The sequence below is a fragment of the Salvelinus namaycush genome, chromosome 39 (assembly GCF_016432855.1).
Source record: "Salvelinus namaycush isolate Seneca chromosome 39, SaNama_1.0, whole genome shotgun sequence".
Classification (NCBI taxonomy): Eukaryota; Metazoa; Chordata; class Actinopteri; order Salmoniformes; family Salmonidae; genus Salvelinus; species Salvelinus namaycush.
Window position 1 is genome coordinate 17605231 of NC_052345.1, and position 21747 is coordinate 17626977.

Consider the following 21747-nt stretch of genomic DNA (forward strand, 5'->3'; position numbering starts at 1 on the left):
ACCAAGCGGCAGCTGCTGAAGCTAGTCACAGAGCCGGGAGGACTGTCGCAGCAATTTCTGTCTACAAAGTATTATTTTCGGACATTGTAATTGGCCGTAGCATCAGCAACAATGGATACATCCCGGTTTTTCTTCTATTTTTATCACTGACTGACTGTTCTTTCCAAATATTTTGCTGCGTTGGAAGCAAGCAAGCGCTCGAAGGGGGGTGTCCCTAGCTATCATTATTCGACTGCCAGGTAAAATACGTCAATGTAATGAAAATACTAATTATAAAAAGAAAAGCAGAAGGGGTTTAAAAAGCGCTGGGTTTGGGGTTCAATATTTTGGGGCCTGTGGAAGCATATTTTCAACGTAAAATGGGTGGGAACAACCGTTAGCCCGTAGCGGGCTAGCTAGCATGAATGCACGTCATTTGCAAGTTTGGGATGTGATGCTGCTGGGATGCTGCAACGGGAGGGCTTGGGGATTCTCAAGCGCAAGCTACAATGATGGGGTGGTGTTACTGTCTTGCTTCGGCCCAGTTTTTGCGCCCTAAACAAATTATATGTTTCTATGATATATATATATATATATATATATATATATATATATATATATATATAAAACGCCAACAACCTAGGAAGAAATGTAGGGAGTCGTAAAAAAAAGTAAAACGTCAAGAGGACACTGTCAGCTAGCTGCTAGCTAACGTTTGCTACGTTCGTTAGCCGCGTTCAGTGGCTAGCTAGCTCGATTTACAATTTCTTCCCCCAATCACTTGACATTTTATCCGTTTGCTAGGCACCAGAACATTGTTTAAAAATCATCCTTACCCAGTAATGATTTTGTGCCTCTTGTTATTATTGTATAATTAAGTGTGTAATGTTATATGGCAGGCGGATGTTATTATGTAAGAGCAAATGACACCACACGCCCTTGAAACAAAAGCTGTTGTTTCAATATTTGCTTATTTTTGTATGCGGTGCAAGGCCTAGCCATGTCTTGTACATGGCAGAGACGATTGTTGTGGAAAAGGTTTGCACATGTGACCTGTAATGGTTTCTAAAATGGAAATTCTGGTCATGTCAGCCATTGTTTTTGTTGTCATTGGATTGATTCCATGTATTTTCCATCCCAGTCCCAGAGCCAGGTCTTTAACATCAGTCGCCCGCTTTTGACAGGCGTCCAATCTCTGACAACAAAACACTGTACTGCATGTAAGACAGTTTTCTCCTAGTACGGTAGTAGTGCTTCACTTTGAACAAAAATAAACTCATGGGTTGTCACAGGCAATTTGGCCTCTATTTTATCACTGGTTACTAGAGATAAGTAAATGGTAATACATTTTTATCTCTCCACAAAGGACATGAATTTAACCACAGAAGCTGTTCCTGAACTTGAATATGATTGTGGACCAAGAATTAAATCATTTTCTAGAGTAGGCCTACATAATGCTTTTGACATACTGGCTGCTTTTCCCATTGATCTCCAATTGGGATTTGGAGTGATTGACTGAGGTCCGTGCTAATGTTGTCATCATTGTAGCCAATAGCCAATATACTTAGATGTGACTAAATATACCCAGTGAAAAGTAACTGAAGATCAATGCTTTTAGAGACATCAGACTGGCCAGGTTGGGATTCAAGTTATAAACAGTACCAGTCAAAAGTTTGGACACGCCTACTCATTCCAGGGTTTTTCTGTATTTTTACTATTTTCTACATTGTAGAATAATAGTGAAGACATCAAAACTATGAAATAACACATATGGAATCATGTAGTAACCAAAAAAGTGTTAAACAAATCAAAAAATATTTGAGGTTCTTCAAATAGCCACTCTTTGCACTGATGACAGTTTTGCACACTCTTGGCATTCTCTCAACCAGCTTCATGAGGTAGTCACCTAGAATGCATTTCAATTAACAGTTGTGCCTTGTTAAAAGTAAATTTGTGGAATTTATTTTCTTCTTAATGTGTTTGAGCCAATCAGTGTTGTGACAAGGTAGGGGTGGTATAAGGTAAAAGACCAAGTCCATATTATGGCAAGAACAGCTCAAATAAGCAAAGAGAAACGACAGTCCATCATTACTTTAAGACATGAAGGTCAGTAAATCTAAAAAATTTCAAGAACTTTTAACGTTTCTTCAAGTGCAGTCGCAGTAACCATCAAGCGCTATGATGAAACTGGCTCTCAAGAGGACCGCCACAGGAAAGGAAGACCCAGAGTTACCTCTGCTGCAGAGGATAAGTTCATTAGAGTTACCAGCCTCAGAAATTGCAGCCCAAATAAATGCTTCACAGAGTTCAAGTAACAGACACATCTCAACATCAACTGTTCATAGGAGGCTGTGTGAATCAGGCCTTCATGGTCAAATTGCTGCAAAGAAACCACTACTAACGGACATCAATAAGAAGAGACTTCCTTGGGCAAGGAAACATGAGCAATGGACATTCGACCGGTGGAAATCTGTCCTTTGGTCTGATGTTTGATCAAATGTTTGATTTTTGGTTCCAACCAGTATGTCTTTGTGAGACGCAGAGACAGTTGATCTCTGCATGTGTGGTTCGCGCCGTGAAGCATGGAGGAGGAGGTGTGCGGGTGCTTTGCTGGTGACACTGTCAATTATTTATTTAGAACACTTAACCAGCATGGCTACCACAGCATTCTTCAGTGATATGCCATCCCATCTGGTTTGCACTTAGTGGGACTATCAGTTGTTTTTCAACAGGACAATGACCCAAAACACACCTACAGGCTGTGTAAGGGCTATTTGACCAAGAACGAGAGTGCTGCACTAGATGGCCTGGCCTCCACAATCACCTGACCTCAACCCAATTGAGATGGTTTGGGATGAGTTGGACCGCAGAGTGAAGGTAAAGAGGCCAACAAGTGCTCCGCATATGTGGGAACTCCTTCAAGACTGTTGGAAAAGCATTCTTGGTGAAGCTGGTTGAGAGAATGCCAAGTGTGCAAAGCTGTCATCATGGCAAAGGGTGGCTACTTTGAAGAATCTAAAAAAAAAAATATATATTTTGATTTGATTAACACTTTTTTTGGTTACTAAATGATTCCATAGGTGTTATTTTGTAGTTTTAATGTCTTCACTATTAGAAAATAGTATAAAAAAAACTTAAATGAGTGTCAACTTTTGACTGGTACTGTATATCTTTTATTTAACCAGGTACGTTGACTGAGAACACGTTATAATTTACAGCAACAACCTGGGGAATAGTTACAGGGGAGAGGAATAAGCCAATTGGAAGCTGGGAATGATTAGCTGGCCATGATGGTATGAGGGCCAGATTGGGAATTTAGACACTGGTGTTAAGACCCCTACTCATACATAAGTGCCATGAGATCTTTAGTGACCACAGAGAGTCAGGACACCCGATTAACATCCCATCTGAAAGACGGCACCGTACACAGGATCTTTAGTGACCACAGAGAGTCAGGACACCCGATTAACATCCCATCTGAAAGACGGCACCGTACACAGGGCAAAGTCCCCAATCACTGCTCTGGGGGAATGGGATATATTTTTTTTAGATTAGAGGAAAGTGTTCCTCCTACTGGCCCTCCAACACCACTTCCAGCAGCATCTGATCTCCCATCCAGGGACCGACTAGAACCAACACTGCTTAGCATTAGAGGTATGCCAGTAGTGGGATGCAGGATGGTATGCTGCTGCTAGATCGAGGCTATTTGGTTCTTTTATTGCCATCAAAGTGCATATGTTGTTTTCAAGGCACACATTATCTAATAGTGTAGTAGATCAAAACATCTAAATTCAAAAGCGGCAAAGTCTTGCGTGGTCCTAATACGCAGCACTGACCTTGCCACAGTCTCTGACGTTGTTTGTGCATATCCTAATAGACAACTTAGAATAATCCATTGGTACCAGAATAGACACAAGGTGGCCGTAAAGGATGTGTACCTTTTTTAAGAAAATCTGGTCAATGGCGCTGTATAAGCAGTTTTTGGCCCGCCAAAGAGCAGAGAGAGGGAGGAAAGGGGACAAATCTGCTGGTGGGAGGGGACGGGACGGGAAGCGCATTCTGGGTCTTAACAATGACTCCAGTTCTCACGTAAGTGTTTGTAAAGGAACGAGAGGGGGGTGGGGATGTAGTGTGTGTGTGTGTGGAGCGATCCATGGACCTTTTTTCCCCCCCTTTCTCTCTCCCCTGCTTCCTTCCAGGCTGAGTCACCGCTGGAGTGCCTTAAGAGAGAGAGCGAAGGAAGACGTGGAGAGAAAGGCAGTGTGAGAGAGAGACGGTTAGGGGAGTAAAGACAGAGTGAGAGGAAAACGAGTGGAGAGGAGGTAGCAGAAAGAAGAGAGAGAGAGCCAAGGGAGTTGGGGAAAAATATGGAGTAAGGGAGAGAGAGAGACAACACACAGAGACAGAGTGGGTGTGTGTCTGTGAGGAAGAGAAAGAGACAGCAAGGTCAGGACTGCTGAACCCCCCCCCACCCCCTTGGGTCTGAGCGCTGGGCTGACGGTCAAGGCGACGCCACTATGAGCGACCAAAACGTTGTCAAGGAAGGCTGGGTTCAGAAGAGAGGTGAGTCGATTGATTGATTGATGATCGGTGATGTTTACTGTCTTTGAATTATTTGATTTTTTTCCACAGTTCACATCAAAAAACAAACACCCCTTTTCAAACACCCCCGGGTCCCCAAATACCTGTATATACATAAACATGGAACCAACAGGGAAGGGAATCAATGGAATATTGTATTATTATAACCAGGGATTGGAACCAAAATTATTTTCCAATTGTTTCGTTCTGAACAGAACCATTATTTTTTTTTTCGTTACGACAAGCAAAATAAAGTTCTCAAGCATTTCGAACCAAAAAAGTACTCTTTATATCGTTCCTTTTTAAACCTCTGAAAACATTTTTTTTTTTTTACATTTCGTTCAGTATTAAATTACTTCACCAATCAGTGTGGATAGAGCAGAGATGCGACTGAAATTTTTCACGCGAGAGAAGATGTGAATGCTTGGCTTGAAGCACTGGGCATCTTATGACATGCATTATCTGAATTAGGCCCACAGAACTATACCTACAGAGAAGCAGCTTCTATGGAGGAACTTTTAATGTCTTTGAACTTCTGAGATTTTTGTGGGACCAGAAATTTTTTCCTGGAACGTAAAATAACGTTATTAACTGGTTCCCATGATTTTAATATAACGTTTCTGTTCCGGAACAGTTTAGATCACTTTAGTTTTATTTTGTTATTTTCCGGTTTTCGGATATGTTCCCTGAACCGGTTCCAACTAGAGGTCGACCGATTAATCGGAATGGCCGATTTTTAATTAGGGCCGATTTCAAGTTTTCATAACAATTGGAAATCTGTATTTTTGGACAACGATTTGGTAGATTTATTATTATTATTATTTTTTTTTACACCTTTTATTTAACTAGGCAAGTCAGTTAACCTTTACTGCTCCAGCGTTCCGCCAGCGGAACTCCTCCCACATTCCACACAAGTCCAATACAGCAAATGAAAGGTACACATCTTGTGAATCCAGCCAACATGTCCGATTTTTAAAATGTTTTACAGTGAAAACAGCACGTATATTTATGTTAGCTCACCACCAAATACAAAAAAGGACAGACATTTTTCACAGCACAGGTAGCATGCACAAAGCCAACCTAACTAACCAAGAACCAACCAAACTAACCAACAAACAACTTCATCAGATGACAGTCTTATAACATGTTATTCAATAAATCTATGTTTTGTTCGAAAAATGTGCATATTTCAGGTATAAATCATAGTTTACATTGCAGCTACAATCAGAAATTGCACCGAAAGCAGCCAGAATAATTACAGACACCAACGTCAAATACCTAATTACTCATCATAAAACATTTCTGAAAAATACATAGTGTACAGCAAATGAAAGACAAGCATCTTGTGAATCCAGCAAATATTTCCGATTTATTAAGTGTTTTACAGCGAAAACACAATATAGCGTTATATTAGCTTACCACAATAGCCAGAAACACAAGCCATTTCCCAGCAGTAAAAGTTAGCGATCGTGACACACCAGGAAAATATATATAATTTTTGACTAACCTTGATAAGGTTCATCAGATGACAGTCCTATAACATCAGGTTATACATACACTTATGTTTTGTTCGAAAATGTGCATATTTAGAGCTGAAATCAGTGGTTATACATTGTGCTAACGTAGCTATTTTGTCCCACAACGTCCGGATTTTTTTCTGACACTTTTTCTGACACACATATTCTGACCAAATAGCTATTCATAAACATAACTAAAAAATACATGTTGTATAGGAAATGATAGATACACTAGTTCTTAATGCAATCGCCGTGTTAGAATTCTAAAAATAACTTCATTACCACATAAGGCTTACGTTATGTCGACCGAGTGCCCAAAACCTGGGCGCAAAACTAATAGTACACAGTTCGACAGATATATGAAATAACATCATAAAATGGGTCCTACTTTTGCTGATCTTCCATCAGAATGTTGTACAAGGTGTCCTTTGTCAAGAACAATCGTTGTTTGGATTTAGAACGTCCATTTTCCCTCTTGAATTAGCAAGCGCACTAGCCAAGTGGCGCGAAGCTCTCCTTTCTGAACAAAGGCACACAACGCAACACGCCTAACGTCCCGAATAAATTTCAAAAATCTAATAAAACTATATTGAAAAAACATACTTTACGATGATATTGTCACATGTATCAAATAAAATCAAAGCCGGAGATAGTAGTCGCCTATAACGACAGCTATTCAGAAGGCAAATCCAGGTCCAACTTCGCGCCTTCCTGAAAACATGAAATGGGTGACACGTCATTCCAAGAGGACGTATTCCATCTCAGACCAAGATAAACACTCAATTTCTTCTCTCACTGCATCTTGACATCCAGGGGAAGGTGTATGACGTGCATGTATACTAATAGGTATCATGCCCATTTATAGGCAGGACCCAGAAGAGAGCATCGATTTCAGATTTTCCACTTCCTGGTCAGGAAGTTTGTGCCAAATGAGTTCTGTTTTACTCACAGATATAATTCAAACGGTTTTAGAAACTAGAGAGTGTTTTCTATCCAATAGTAATAATAATATGCATATTGTACGAGCAAGAATTGAGTACGAGGCCGTTTAAATTGGGCACGTTTTTCCCCCAAAGTGAAAACAGCGCCCTCTGTCCTCATCAGGTTAAGAACACATTCTTATTTTCAATGACGGCCTAGGAACGGTGGGTTAACTGCCTTGTTCAGGGGCAGAACAACAGATGTTTACCTTGTCAGCTCGGGGATTCAATCTTGCAACCTTACGGTTAACTAGTCCAACGCTCTAACCACCTGCTTCTTATTGCACTCCACGAGGAGCCTGCCTGTTACTCGAATGCAGTAAGAAGCCAAGGTAAGTTGCTAGCTAGCATTAAACTTATCTTATAAAAAACAATCAATCAATCATAATCACTAGTTAACTACACGTGGTGGATGATATTACTAGTTTATCTAGCGTGTCCTGCGTTGCATATAATCGATGCGGTGCGCATTTGCGAAAAAGGACTGTCGTTGCTCCAACGTGTACCTAACCATAAACATCAATGTCTTTCTTAAAATCAATACACAGAAGTATATATTTTTAAACCTGCATATTTATCTAAAAGAAATCCAGGTTAGCAGGCAATATTAACCAGGTGAAATTGTGTCACTTCTTTTGCGTTCATTGCACGTAGAGTCAGAGTTTATGCAACCGTTTGGGCCGCCTGGCTCGTTGCGAACTAATTTGCCAGAATTTTACGTAATTCTGACATAACATTGAAGGTTGTGCAATGTAACAGGAATATTTAGACTTATGGATGCCACCCGTTAGATAAAATACGGAACGGTTCCATATTTCACTGAAAGAATAAACGTTTTGTTTTCGAGATGATAGTTTCCGGATTCTACCATATTAATGACCTAAGGCTCGTATTTCTGTGTGTTATTATGTTATAATTAAGTCTATGATTTGATAGAGCAGTCTGACTGAGCGGTGGTAGGCACCAGCAGGCTCGTAAGCATTCATTCAAACAGCACTTTAGTGCATTTGCCAGCAGCTCTTCGCAACGCTTCAAGCACTGCGCTGTTTATGACTTCAAGCCTATCAACTCCCGAGATTAGGCTGGTGTAACCGATGTGAAATGGCTAGCTAGTTAGCGGGGTGCGCGCTAATAGCGTTTCAAATGTCACTTGCTCTGAGACTTGGAGTAGTTGTTCCCCTTGTTCTGCATAGGTAACGCTGCTTCGAGGGTGGCTGTTGTCGATGTGTTCCTGGTTCGAGCCCAGGTAGGAGCGAGGAGAGGGACGGAAGCTATACTGTTACACTGGCAATACTAAAGTGCCTATAAGAATATCCAATAGTCAAAGGTATATGACATACAAATCATATAGAGAGGAATAGTCCTATAATTCCTATAATAACTACAACCTAAAACTTCTTACCTGGGAATATTGAAGACTCATGTTAAAAGGAACCACCAGCTTTCATATGTTCTCATGTTCTGAGCAAGGAACTTAAACGTTAGCTTTCTTACATGGCACATATTGCACTTTTACTTTCTTCTCAAACACTTTGTTTTTGCATTATTTAAACCAAATTGAACATGTTTCATTTTTTATTTGAGGCTAAATAGATTTTATTTATGTATTATATTAAGTTAAAATAACTGTTCATTCAGTATTGTTGTAATTGTCATTATTACAAACACATTAAAAAAATAGTCAGATTAATCGGTATCGGCTTGTTTTGGTCCTCCAATAATCGGTATCGGTATCGGCGTTGAAAAACCATAATCGGCCGACCTCTAGTTCCAACCCCTGATTTATAGCTAGTATGCACAGCATGTGGTATGGAGGATTTTAAGCTGTGTTGACTGGTTGAACACATGGACTGTGTGTGTGTATTTATTTAGCCTCAGGCTGTGACACTGCCACAGACAAATTTGAGTTCTCGGAGGATGGCTTAACTCCCCAGTTCCTTCCTTTCAGAGCCCGGGAGCCACTGAATTGTTACAGGCACTTTTGTGCTTGTACAAAATCCAGTTAGTCTTCTAAACACTGAAGGGTAGCTAGTGGTTTAGAGTTAAACTAGTAGCAAACAATCAGTTTTATACTTGTATTAAATTGTTATTACAAAGTCGTTACTGCATTTTTGCACACTGTCACTTGTTGTAAAAAAAAAAAAAAAAAAAAAAAAAGTTCAATAATACCATGTATTAGCAAAATGGAGCTCTTCTACAACAAGGTCCGCATGGAGATCTTGCAAGCAAACACAAGCATGGACCTTCGTATTAATTAATTATGTATTAACCTTCTTGAACCATGATGAATCATCCTGCCATACTGTTAAATGAAAATGCACTTCCTTAAAGCTGTACATAGGGGTACATCCCAGATGGCATCACATTCCCTTTATAATACACTACTTTTGTCCAGGGCCCATAGCCCTGGAACTGTAAAGGGAAGAGTGCCATTTAGGATGCAGCGAAGGTCTGACCACTCTGCTACAGCCAGCCAGTCAGTCAGTCAGTAACTATAAAAACTGATAGGCTAAGTTTCCAGTATGAACCAATCCCTGCTGGACTTGTTGCAGGTGAGTACATAAAGAACTGGAGGCCGCGTTACTTCCTGCTGAAGACCGACGGATCCTTCATCGGCTACAAAGACAAACCCCAGGACGCAGACCTGGCCTATCCCCTCAATAACTTCTCTGTAGCAAGTAGGTTCTCCTCGCCATCATCAGTCCCCATTTTAAACCATTTGGGGGCTGTTTTTCAGACAGATTAAGCCTAGTCCTGGACTAAAAAGCAAGCTCAATGGAGAATCTCAATTGAAAATGATTGAGTCCAGGACTAGGTTTAATCTGTCCCGGGAAACCACTTCTTAGTGTGTTGGGTATATTGTATTACAATATACAGTGCCTTCGGAAAGTATTCAGACCCCTTGACTTTTTCCACGTTTTTATTCTAAAATTGATTAAATATTTTTTTAAATCCTCAGCAATCTACACACAATACCCCATAATGACAAAGTGAAAACAGGTTGTTAAAATCTTTTGCAAATGTATAAAATAAAACAAAAACGGATACCTTATTTACGTAAGTATTCAGAACCTTTGCTATGAGACTCGAAGTTGAGCTCTGTTGCATCCTGTTTCTATTGATCATTCTTAAAATGTTTCTACAACTTGATTGGAGTCCACCTGTGGTAAATTGAATTGAATGGACATGATTTGGAAAGGCACACACCTGTCTATATAAGGTCCCACAGTTGACAGTGCATGTCAGAGCAAAAACCAAGCCATGAGGTCGAAGGAATTGTCTGTAGAGCCCCGAGACAGGATTGTGTGGAGGCATAGATCTGAGGACGGGTACCAAAACATTTCTGCTGCATTGAAGGTCCCCAAGAACAGTGGCCTCCATTATTCTTAACTGGAAGAAGTTTGGAACCACCAAGACTTCCTAGAGCTGGCCGCCCTGCCAAACTGATCAATCGGGGGAGAAGGGCCTTGGTCAGGGAGGTGATCAAGAACCTGATGGTCACTCTGACAGAGCTCTAGAGTTCCTCTGTGGAGATGGGAGAACCTTCCAGAAGGACAACCATCTCTGCAGCCCTCCACCAAATCAGGCCTTTATGGTAGAGTGGCCAGACTGAAGCCACTCCTCAGTAAACGGCACATGACAGCCCGCTTGGAGTTTGCCAAAAGGCACCTAAAGACTCAGACCATGAGAAACAAGATTCTCTGGTCTGATGAAACCAAGATTGAACTCTTTGGCCTGAATGCCAAGTGTCAAGCCTGGAGGAAACCTGGCACCATCCCTATGGTGAAACGTGGTGGCAGCATTATGCTGTGGGGATGTTTTTCAGCAGCAGGGACTGGGAGACTAGTCAGGATCGAAGGAAAGTGAATGGAGCAAAGTACAGAGAGATCCTTGATGAAAACCTACTGCAGAGCGCTCAGGACCTCAGTCTGGGGTGAGGGTTCAACTTGCAACAGGACAACAACCTTAAGCACACAGCCAAGACAACATTGGAGTGGATTCTGGACAAGTCTCTGAATGTCCTTGAGTAGCCCAGCCAGAGCCCGGACTTGAACCCGATCGAGCATCTCTGGAGAGACCTGAAAATAGCTGTGCAGCGACACTCCCCATCCAACCTGATAGAGCTTGAGAGGATCTGCAGAGAAATAGGGGAAACTTCCCAAATACAGGTGTGCCAAGCCTGTAGCGTCATACCCAAGAAGACTCGAGGCTGTAATCGTTGCCAAAGGTGCTTCAATAAAGTATTGAGTAAAGGGTCTGAATACTTATGTATATGTTATTTCAGTTTTGTATTTTTAATAAATTAGCAAAAATGTCTTACCCCATACTGACAAAGCAAAAACTGGATTTTGTGTGTAATTTGAGGGGGGGGGGGGGGGGGGGACAATTTAATCAAATTTAGATTAAGGTTGTAACAAATCAAAATATGGAAAAAGTCAAGTGGCCTGAATACTTTCCTAAGGCAATGTTCTACAATTTTCTTAATTTTAAAATATCATTAAAGGTTCCCATGTTACGGGCCCCCCGGGTGGCGCAGTGGTCTAGGGCACTGCATCGCAGCGCTAGCTGTGCCACCAGAGACTCTGGGTTCACGCCCGGCCGCGACTGGGAGGTCCGTGGGGCGACGCACAATTGGCCTAGCGTCGTCCGGGTTAGGGAGGGTTTGGCCGGTCTCATCGCGCACCAGCGACTCCTGTGGCGGGCCGGGCGAAGTGCGCTCTAACCAAGGTTGCCAGGTGCACGGTGTTTCCTTCGACACATTGGTGCGGCTGGCTTCCGGGTTGGATGCGCGTTGTGTTAAGAAGCAGTGCGGCTTGGTTGGATTGTGTTTCGGAGGACGCATGGCTTTCGACCTTCGTCTCTCCCGAGCACGTACGGGAGTTGTAGCGATGAGACAAGATAGTAACTACTAACAATTGGATACCACGAAATTGGGGAGAAAAAGGGGGTAAAATTCATTAAAAAAAAATATAATAATAATAAAAAAAGGTTCCCATGTTCCCATGTGTGCACTCCTAAGAGCCAATGTGTCTCTGTCACACGTTCAGAGTTAAAGTAGTGCTACTTGAGTATAGTACAACACTATGTTGCCACCCTTATCTCCTGAAAAATTAGTGAGTGACAAATGTTTATTCTGTGATGCTTTGATGTCAACCTCCATGGTATGAAGGATTTATTCAATCACTCGTTCATCACCCCACTCATTTTATTTTTACCTTTACCTCCCACCTCCTCTCTCTCTCTCTCCCTCTTTCTTCCCTCTCTCTCCATCCCGACACACCCTCTATTTCTTCCCCCTCTTTCTCCCTCTCCTCAGAATGTCAGCTGATGAAGACGGAGCGGCCGAAGCCCAACACGTTCATCATCCGCTGTTTGCAGTGGACAACGGTTATTGAGAGGACATTCCACGTGGACACGCCCGATGAGAGGTGGGTCACCCTCTCTCACTCCTTCCTCTCTCTCCTCTTCTACAGCCTTGCCTCCTCGTCTCTCGCCTTTAGGGGAAACGTTATTGAAAATCGAAGAAGAATACCTATACACTGTTTAGATGCTGCTAAAACATGTTAATCTAAACATAAAACTTCCACAGCAGCAGTTGCATGTTTTGACGTAACTAGTTTTAGCACACCACGGGAGCATCCAGACAGAATGGGGGTATGTCTCTAGATTTCTCCATGGCATTTGTTTTGTACCCTGCACTTTTCGAAATGTGTGCTTTCCTCAGCACACATATACACTCACACATACACACGCAGTAAAGCAGTGTATTAAAGTGAGCTGCTGTTGGTTGGTTCCAGGGATGAGTGGGCCGAGGCCATCCAGATGGTGGCCGACTCCCTGGCCAAGCAGGAGGAGGAGGGGATCCTGTGCAGCCCCACGTCGCAGATCGAGAACGAGGTCAACGAAGAGGAGATGGACACCTCCACCAGCCAACACAAACGGAAGGTGAGCTGCCCTGGGGACTGAGCGCGGGTCATACATTGGTAGATGGGCAAATAAACACCAAGCAAGATTGTTTCTCTCATCTCAATGAAGGCTTCTCCTCTTTTAGTTTATTTTCTTTTCTCTACTTTCCTCTTCTCTCCTCTCTGACAGACAATGAATGACTTTGACTATTTGAAACTACTGGGCAAAGGCACTTTTGGGAAAGTCATTCTGGTGAAGGAGAAGGCGAGCGGAATTTATTACGCCATGAAGATCCTGAAGAAAGAAGTCATCATCGCCAAGGTACTGGCTGGTTTTAAAGCAGTTTCTCTCAACCTTTTTTATTCAAGGGATCCAATCAATCAAATTTTATGTCACATGCGCCGAATACAACAGGTATTCATTCACCTTACACCTTACTGTGAAATGCTTACTTACGAGCCTTTAACCAACAATGCAGTTTTAAGAAAAATAAGTGTTAAGTAAAAAATTTAAAATAAAAGTAACAAATAATTCAGTAAAATAACAGTAGCGAGGCTATATACAGGGGGTACCGGTACAGAGTCAATGTGCTGGGGTACAGGTTAGTAGAGGTAATATGTACATCAGCAAACTAGAACTATGTATTTTCCTGCTTGGAAGTACATTTAAACTAAACTAGCACGATAAAACTGACTAAATGAGTGTCTGGGACCATCCCACAGACCGGCGGTCGAAACACTGGTAGAAAGAACTGAGCCCTGTTGGAATGGATCCAGATATCACCATTTGGTGCCTTGTACCTTCTACATCCTAACATTCTATCTTTCTCTCCCGCTCTCTTTCCCTCTCTCTCTACCCCCCTGTTTCTGGATTTTCCTCTCTTTCCTTGTAACGCAGGACGAAGTTGCTCACACCCTCACAGAAAGCAGAGTGTTGAAAAACACCCGGCATCCATTCCTAACCGTGAGTATTGTTTAGCAAAGACTTAAAGGCAAACTTTATACTGTAAGCCTTTATTATTCACTTGGAGGCCATGTCTCAAATGGCACCCATAGGGCTCTGGTCAAAAGTAGTGCACTATATAGGGAATAGGGTGCTACTTGGGATGCATCCACAGACTCAGTCAAAAGCCAAGTCTGATAGAATAAACGTTTAAGCTGTTCTACTGTTGCACGTGTCATTAGATATGAATTCATGGGATAAATGAACATCTGTTTGTGTGGATGTAAAGAAACAAAACAACAACGATGGTGCAACTCTTGTTATTTTTCTCCAGTCTCTGAAGTACTCCTTTCAGACCAAGGACCGGTTGTGCTTTGTCATGGAGTATGTGAATGGAGGAGAGGTAAGAGATGCCTGTGCTACCTGAGATACCTGGGGAAAGATTAGCACTTTTTTTTTTACAGACATTGTCGGTGTGTTGATGAGGATTCCCTGAGACAGATGCACCTTCTTCTTCCACCATACAGAATTCTTTCCAGGAGCCAAAATAATTATTTCCAGGGACCGTCTCAGATTAGGATTGCTGATCTAGGATCAAGTCCCCCTCCTATTCATTCTGATTTAAAATGCAAAACTGATCATAGATCAGCACTCCTACTCTGAGACAATTTGTGAATACGGGCCCATAACATGTTTTTTAGAGAGCTATTAGTGAATGGAACTATACCTTTTTATATGTAGATGTGTAAATACATATTTGAATTTAACATAGCTTTTTTTACCATTTATTCCTATCTTTCCCGTTTTTCCTCGCAGTTGTTTTTCCATTTGTCAAGAGAGCGAGTGTTTTCCGAAGACCGCACGCGATTCTACGGAGCTGAGATCGTCTCCGCTTTAGACTACCTTCACTCTGCCAAGATAGTGTACCGCGATCTGAAGGTACATGCATTCATATTAGCCAAGCTGTTGGACAGTCATCGCTATATCTATCATAACACCATGTGTAGACTTCTCTTAGAAGCCAATCCTTATTTCCAATCCTAACTAAGTCCAATGGGAGACTAAGTGAAGATTTTGACTTAAAACATATAAAAAGCGCATGCTGTTGAGGATGGATATATTATAGGGGCGTATATTCAACATATAACATGATATTTATTCTCATTGGCAGCTGGAGAACTTGATGCTGGATAAAGACGGGCACGTCAAGATCACGGACTTCGGCCTCTGCAAAGAGGGCATCACCGACACAGCCACCATGAAGACCTTCTGCGGCACGCCAGAGTACCTGGCTCCAGAGGTCAGCGCTCACACTGATGTACACTACACTACCCAGAATGCCATGTTGTGAGATCTATCCAGGTTTTCTTATGGGAGGAAATATTCTAGGTATGTAATATACTAACCACATCAGTGTACTGAGTAAAGCAGAGATCTACTGGCAAGAGACAAAAGCCCTTGCACGAAAAAGAGTGAGGTGTAGAGAAGAACGGTATGAATGCGGTATGCTCCCAAGGGGGCCCCAGTGGAGGATGCCCTATGCTCCCAAGGGGGCCCCAGTGGAGGACGCCCTATGCTCCCAAGGGGGCCCCAGTGGCGGACGCCCTATGCTCCCAAGGGGGCCAAGAGGATACAGTCAGGTCACATACTAATAAAATGTAATGTTATTGGTCACGTACACATTTTACAAATGTTATCGCAGGTGCAGTGAAATGCTTATGTTCCTAACTCCATCAGTGTAGTAATACCTAACAATACACAGAAATCCCCAAAATAAAGAGGAAATATCAGAACGAGCAATGTCAGTCCAAAATATATATGTATATGGTGGTGTGTATAGACATTATTGACAATAAATATGCAGTAGTTATATAGGATGAGCCTTGACTAGAATTAGAGGTCGACTGATTATGATTTTTCAATATACCGATTATTGGAGGACCAAAAAAAGCAGGTGCCGATTTTTATTTATTTATACACTGCTCAAAAAAATAAAGGGAACACTAAAATAACACATCCTAGATCTGAATGAATGAACTATTCTTATTAAATACATTTTTCTTTACATAGTTGAATGTGCTGACAACAAAATCACACAAAAATTACCAATGGAAATCAAATGTATCAACCCATGAAGGTCTGGATTTGGAGTCACACTCAAAATTAAAGTGGAAAACCACACTACAGGCTGATCCAACTTTGATGTAATGTCCTTAAAACAAGTCAAAATGGGGCTCAGTAGTGTGTGTGGCCTCCACGTGCCTGTATGACCTCCCTACAACGCCTGGGCATGCTCCTGATGAGGTGGCGGATGGTCTCCTGAGGGATCTCCTCCCAGACCTGGACTAAAGCATCCGCCAACTCCTGGACAGTCTGTGGTGCAACGTGGCGTTGGTGGATGGAGCGAGACATGAAGTCCCAGATGTGCTCAATTGGATTCAGGTCTGGGGAACGGGCGGGCCAGTCCATAGCATCAATGCCTTCCTCTTGCAGGAACTGCTGACACACTCCAGCCACATGAGGTCTAGCATTGTCTTGCATTAGGAGGAACCCAGGGCCAACCGCACCAGCATATGGTCTCACAAGGGGTCTGAGGATCTCATCTCGGTACCTAATGGCAGTCAGGCTACCTCTGGCGAGCCCATGGAGGGCTGTGCGGCCCCCCAAAGAAATGCCACCCCACACCATGACTGACCCACCGCCAAACCGGTCATGCTGGAGGATGTTGCAGGCAGCAGAACGTTCTCCACGGCGTCTCCAGACTATCACGTCTGTCACATGTGCTCAGTGTGAACCTGCTTTCATCTGTGAAGAGCACAGGGCGCCAGTGGCGAATTTGCCAATCTTGGTGTTCTCTGGCAAATGCCAAACGTCCTGCACGGTGTTGGGCTGTAAGCACAACCCCCACCTGTGGACGTCGGGCCCTCATACCACCCTCATGGAGTCTGTTTCTGACCGTTTGAGCAGACACATGCACATTTGTGGCCTGCTGGAGGTTTGTATTTGTATCTCATTTACCTTTGACTATTGGATGTTTTTATAGGCACCATAGTATTGCCAGCCTAATCTCGGGAGTTGATAGGCTTGAAGTAATTAACAGCGCTGTGCTTCAAGCATTGCGAAGAGCTGCTGGCAAACGCAGGAAAGTGCTGTTTGAATGAATGCTTACGAGCCTGCTACTGCCTACCACCGCTCAGTCAGACTGCTCTATCAAATCATAGACTTAATTATAATATAATAAACACACAGAAATACGAGACTAATGTCATTAATACGGTCAAATCCGGAAACTTTAATTTCGAAAACAAAATGTTTATTCTTTCAGTGAAATACGGAACCGTTACGTATTTTATCGAACGGGTGGCAACCCTCAGTCTAAATATTGCTGTTACATTGCACAACCTTCAATACTATGTCATAATTATGTAAAATTCTGGCAAATTAGTTCGCAACGAGCCAGGCGGCCCAAACTGTTGCATATAGCCTGACTGCGTGCAAGAGAAGTGACACAATTTCCCTAGTTAATATTGGCTGCTAACATTAATTTATTTTAACTAAATATGCAGGTTTAAAAATATATACTTCTGTGTATTGATTTTAAGAAAGGCATAGATGTTTATGGTTAGGTACATTTGTGCAACGGTTTTGCTTTTGTTAAATCATCACCCGTTTGGCGAAATAGGCTGTGATTCGATGATAAATTAACCGGTACCGCATTGATTATATGCAACGCTGGACAAGCTTGTTAACCTAGTAATATCATAAACCATGTGTAGTTAACTAGTGATTATGTGAAGATTGATTGTTTTTTATAAGATAAGTTTAATGCTAGCTAGCAACTTACATTGGCTCCTTGCTGCACTCGCGTAACAGGTGGTCAGCCTGCCACGCAGTTTCCTCGTGGAATGCAATGTAATCTGCATCCAAAAAAACTTAACTTGAAATCGGCCCTAATTAATCGGCATTGCCGATTTTTTAAATCGGTCAAAATTGAATACAGTATATACATATGAAGTGGGTAAAACATACTGTATTATGTCATGATGTCCCTATGCTAGGTGCTGGAGGACAATGACTACGGCCGGGCGGTGGACTGGTGGGGTCTGGGCGTGGTCATGTATGAGATGATGTGCGGCCGGCTGCCCTTCTACAACCAGGACCACGAGAAGCTGTTTGAGCTGATCCTCATGGAGGAGATCAAGTTTCCACGCACGCTCTCCTCCGACTCCAAGTCCCTGCTCTCCGGCCTGCTCATCAAGGACCCCAACAAACGGTACAGAGAGATAGAAACAGACACTCGGGCACACACACAGACAGACATGCATGCATTGAAGCAAGAGAGATGTACACACAGAGGCACAGGTACGCAGACAGACAGACGAACGAACACACACACACACACCAAGGCTCCAGTGGGGGATTATACGAAGCTGGGTCAGTGATCAGCCAACAAACTCTGCCAAATAGTTTTGACACAACACATTTCCTACTTCGTAACAGAGCAACTTGAAGTGGGTTATTGATTCATGACTCATGCTAATCAGCCCTCAACTGTAACTTCCCATCATTTAGTCTTTTTTGTATCGGAGTTACTGGCTCACTCATTGATCCTGCTTTATGAAATATTATCTCATCGCAATTTTTCATTTGTTTATTGCTCTGCTACAAAGCCGTTTTGTCACTAAAAGCTTGAGAGGCAGCTAGGTTAGTGGTAAACTCAAGGGAGAACGTTCTCTCATTCACCCCTTGATGTTATTCCAGGATTTGCACCTAGCTCATGTTGTCTTGTTTCTCGACAGGCTTTCTAGAAAGTGTTCACATTTGTATTTTTCTTTATTTACGACAGACTCGGTGGCGGTCCAGACGATGCGAAGGAGATAATGCGCCACAGTTTCTTTGTGGCTGTAGACTGGCAAGACGTCTACGACAAAAAGGTGAGTTTCCTCTTCTACACCTGATCACTTACGTGTACGATTTCATTAAACCAGTTCTTTGCCCTCCCACCGACTTCTGAACAAATTCGGAATATTCCACGCAGGTGAAAATGACTAGCATTTTTCCAGTCAAATATGCAAATATTGACGTCACACACAAGCCACGGACATCAGTGTGTCACATGTCACTGTGGTCCTGTGTGGCTCAGTTGATAAAGCATGATGTCAAGATCTTGGGTTTGACTCCTAAGGCCACTGATACAAACATGTATGCACAAACTACTGTAAGTGGCTTTGGATAATAGCGTCTGCTAAATGGCATATCAATTATATATTACATGTGACAACGGTGTCCCCTCTCTCTCCCCTACAGTTGGTCCCCCCCTTCATGCCACAGGTCTCGTCAGAGACAGACACCCGGTATTTCGATGAGGAGTTCACGGCACAGACGATCACCATCACTCCCCCGGAAAAATGTAAGTGTCCATCGGATCCCTCTGCACGGTTCGGCCCACTTCTTTGGAATAGGGGTTTCCTGCCATAGACTCTGCCATAGGATGATTAGTCTGTTGAATTGTTGGGGGTGCTGTGGTACTGGCTTTTATTTAGTGATTATTCTAAGGTAACACTGTTACTCAAGTGCCCCTAAGTTTTTTTTAATTTATTTTTTATTTAACCTTTATTTAACCAGGTAGGCTAGCTGAGAACAAGTTCTCATTTACAACTGCGACCTGGCAAAGATAAAGCAAAGCAGTTCGACACGTACAACAACACAGAGTTATACATGGAATAAACAAACATACAGTAGGAAAAAGTCTGTATACAGTGTATACAAATGAGGTAGGATAAAGGAGGTAAGGCAATAAATAGGCCATGGTGGCGAAGTAATTACAATACAGCAATTAAACACTGGAATGGTAGATGTGCAGAAGATGAATGTGCAAGTAGAGATACTGGGGTGCAAAGGAGCAAGATAAATGAATAAATACAGTATGGGGATGAGGTAGTTGGATGGGCTATGTGCAGTGATCTGTGAGCTGCTCTGACAGCTGGTGCTTAAAGCTAGTGAGGGAGATATGAGTCTCCAGCTTCAGTGATTTTTGCAGTTCGTTCCAGTCATTGGCAGCTGAGAACTGGAAGGAAAGGCGGCCAAAGGAAGAATTGGCTTTGGGGGTGACAAGTGAAATATACCTGCTGGAGCAGGTGCTACGGGTGGGTGCTGCTATTGTGACCAGTGAGCTGAGATAAGGTGGGGCTTTACCTAGCAGAGACTTGTCGATGACCTGGAGCCAGTGGGTTTGGTGACGAGTATGAAGCGAGGGCCAGCCAACGAGAGCGTACAGGTCGCAGTGGTGGGTAGTATATGGGGCTTTGGTGACAAAACGGATGGCACTGTGATAGACTGCATCCAATTTGTTGAGTAGAGTGTTGGAGGCTATTTTGTAAATGACATCGCCAAAGTCGAGGATCGGTAGGATGGTCAGTTTAACGAGGGTATGTTTGGCAGCATGAGTGAAGGAGGCTTTGTTGCGAAATAGGAAGCTGATTCTAGATTTAATTTTGGATTGGAGATGCTTAATGTGAGTCTGGAAGGAGAGTTTACAGTCTAACCAGACACCTAGGTATTTGTAGTTGTCCACATATTCTAAGTCAGAACTGTCCAGAGTAGTGATGCTGGACGGGCGGGCAGGTGCCGGCAGCGATCGGTTGAAGAGCAAGCATTTAGTTTTACTTGTATTTAAGAGCAGTTGGAGGCCACGGAAGGAGAGTTGTATGGCATTGAAGCTCGTCTGGAGGTTAGTTAACACAGCGTCCAAAGAAGGGCCAGAGGTATACAGAATGGTGTCGTCTGCGTAGAGGTGGATCAGAGAATCACCAGCAGCAAGAGCGACATCATTGATGTATACAGAGAAGAGAGTCGGGCCGAGATTTGAACCCTGTGGTACCCCCATAGAGACTGCCAGAGGTCCGGACAACAGGCCCTCCGATTTGACACACTGAACTCTGTCTGAGAAGTAGTTGGTGAACCAGGCCAGGCAGTCATTTGAGAAACCAAGGCTGTTGAGTCTGCAGATAAGAATGTGGTGATTGACAGAGTCGAAAGCCTTGGCCAGGTCGATGAATACGGCTGCACAGTAATGCCTCTTATCGATGGCGGTTATGATATCATTTAGGACCTTGAGTGTGGCTGAGGTGCACCCATGACCAGCTCTGAAACCAGATTGCATAGCGGAGGTACGGTGGGATTCGAAATGGTCGGTAATCTGTTTGTTACCTTGGCTTTCAAAGACCTTAGAAAGGCAGGGTAGGACAGATATAGGTCTGTAGCAGTTTGGGTCTAGAGTGTCTCCACCTTTTGAAGAGGGGGATGACCGCGGCAGCTTTCCAATCTTTGGGAATCTCAGACGATACGAAAGAGAGGTTGAACAGGCTAGTAATAGGGGTTGCAACAATTTCGGCAGATCATTTTAGAGAGGGTCCAGATTGTCTAGCCCGGCTGATTTGTAGGGATCCAGATTTTGTAGCTCTTTCAGAACATCAGCTATCTGGATTTGGGTGAATGAGAAATGGGGAGGCTTGGGCAAGTTGCTGTGGGGGGTGCAGGGCTGTTGACCGGGGTAGGGGTAGCCAGGTGGAAAGCATGGCCAGCCATAGAAAAATGCTTATTGAAATTCTCAATTATAGTGGATTTATCGGTGGTTACAGTGTTTCCTAGCCTCAGTGCAGTGGGCATCTGGGAGGAGGTGCTCTTATTCTCCATGGACTTTACAGTGTCCCAGAACTTTTGGGAGTTTGTGCTACAGGATGCAAATTTCTGCTTGAAAAAGCTAACCTTAGCTTTCCTAACTGCCTGTGTGTATTGATTCCTAACTTCCCTGAAAAGTTGTGTATCACGGGGGCTATTCG

At 43.0% G+C, this 21747-nt stretch overlaps 1 protein-coding gene across 1 annotated transcript in view; it reads left to right on the forward strand.

Moving 5' to 3' along the window:
* Positions 1 to 21747, forward strand: part of LOC120033010 (RAC-gamma serine/threonine-protein kinase-like) — a 24411-nt gene continuing 2664 nt past the window's right edge. Inside the window, exons 1-13 of the mRNA XM_038979297.1 lie at positions 1 to 239; positions 4179 to 4542; positions 9610 to 9735; positions 12375 to 12486; positions 12856 to 13003; positions 13154 to 13285; positions 13862 to 13927; positions 14241 to 14309; positions 14723 to 14845; positions 15078 to 15206; positions 17965 to 18179; positions 18753 to 18840; positions 19214 to 19316. Coding sequence (XP_038835225.1) covers positions 4497 to 4542; positions 9610 to 9735; positions 12375 to 12486; positions 12856 to 13003; positions 13154 to 13285; positions 13862 to 13927; positions 14241 to 14309; positions 14723 to 14845; positions 15078 to 15206; positions 17965 to 18179; positions 18753 to 18840; positions 19214 to 19316 — 1357 coding nt within the window. The 5' untranslated portion in view covers positions 1 to 239; positions 4179 to 4496. The remainder of the gene's footprint in view (positions 240 to 4178; positions 4543 to 9609; positions 9736 to 12374; positions 12487 to 12855; positions 13004 to 13153; positions 13286 to 13861; positions 13928 to 14240; positions 14310 to 14722; positions 14846 to 15077; positions 15207 to 17964; positions 18180 to 18752; positions 18841 to 19213; positions 19317 to 21747) is intronic.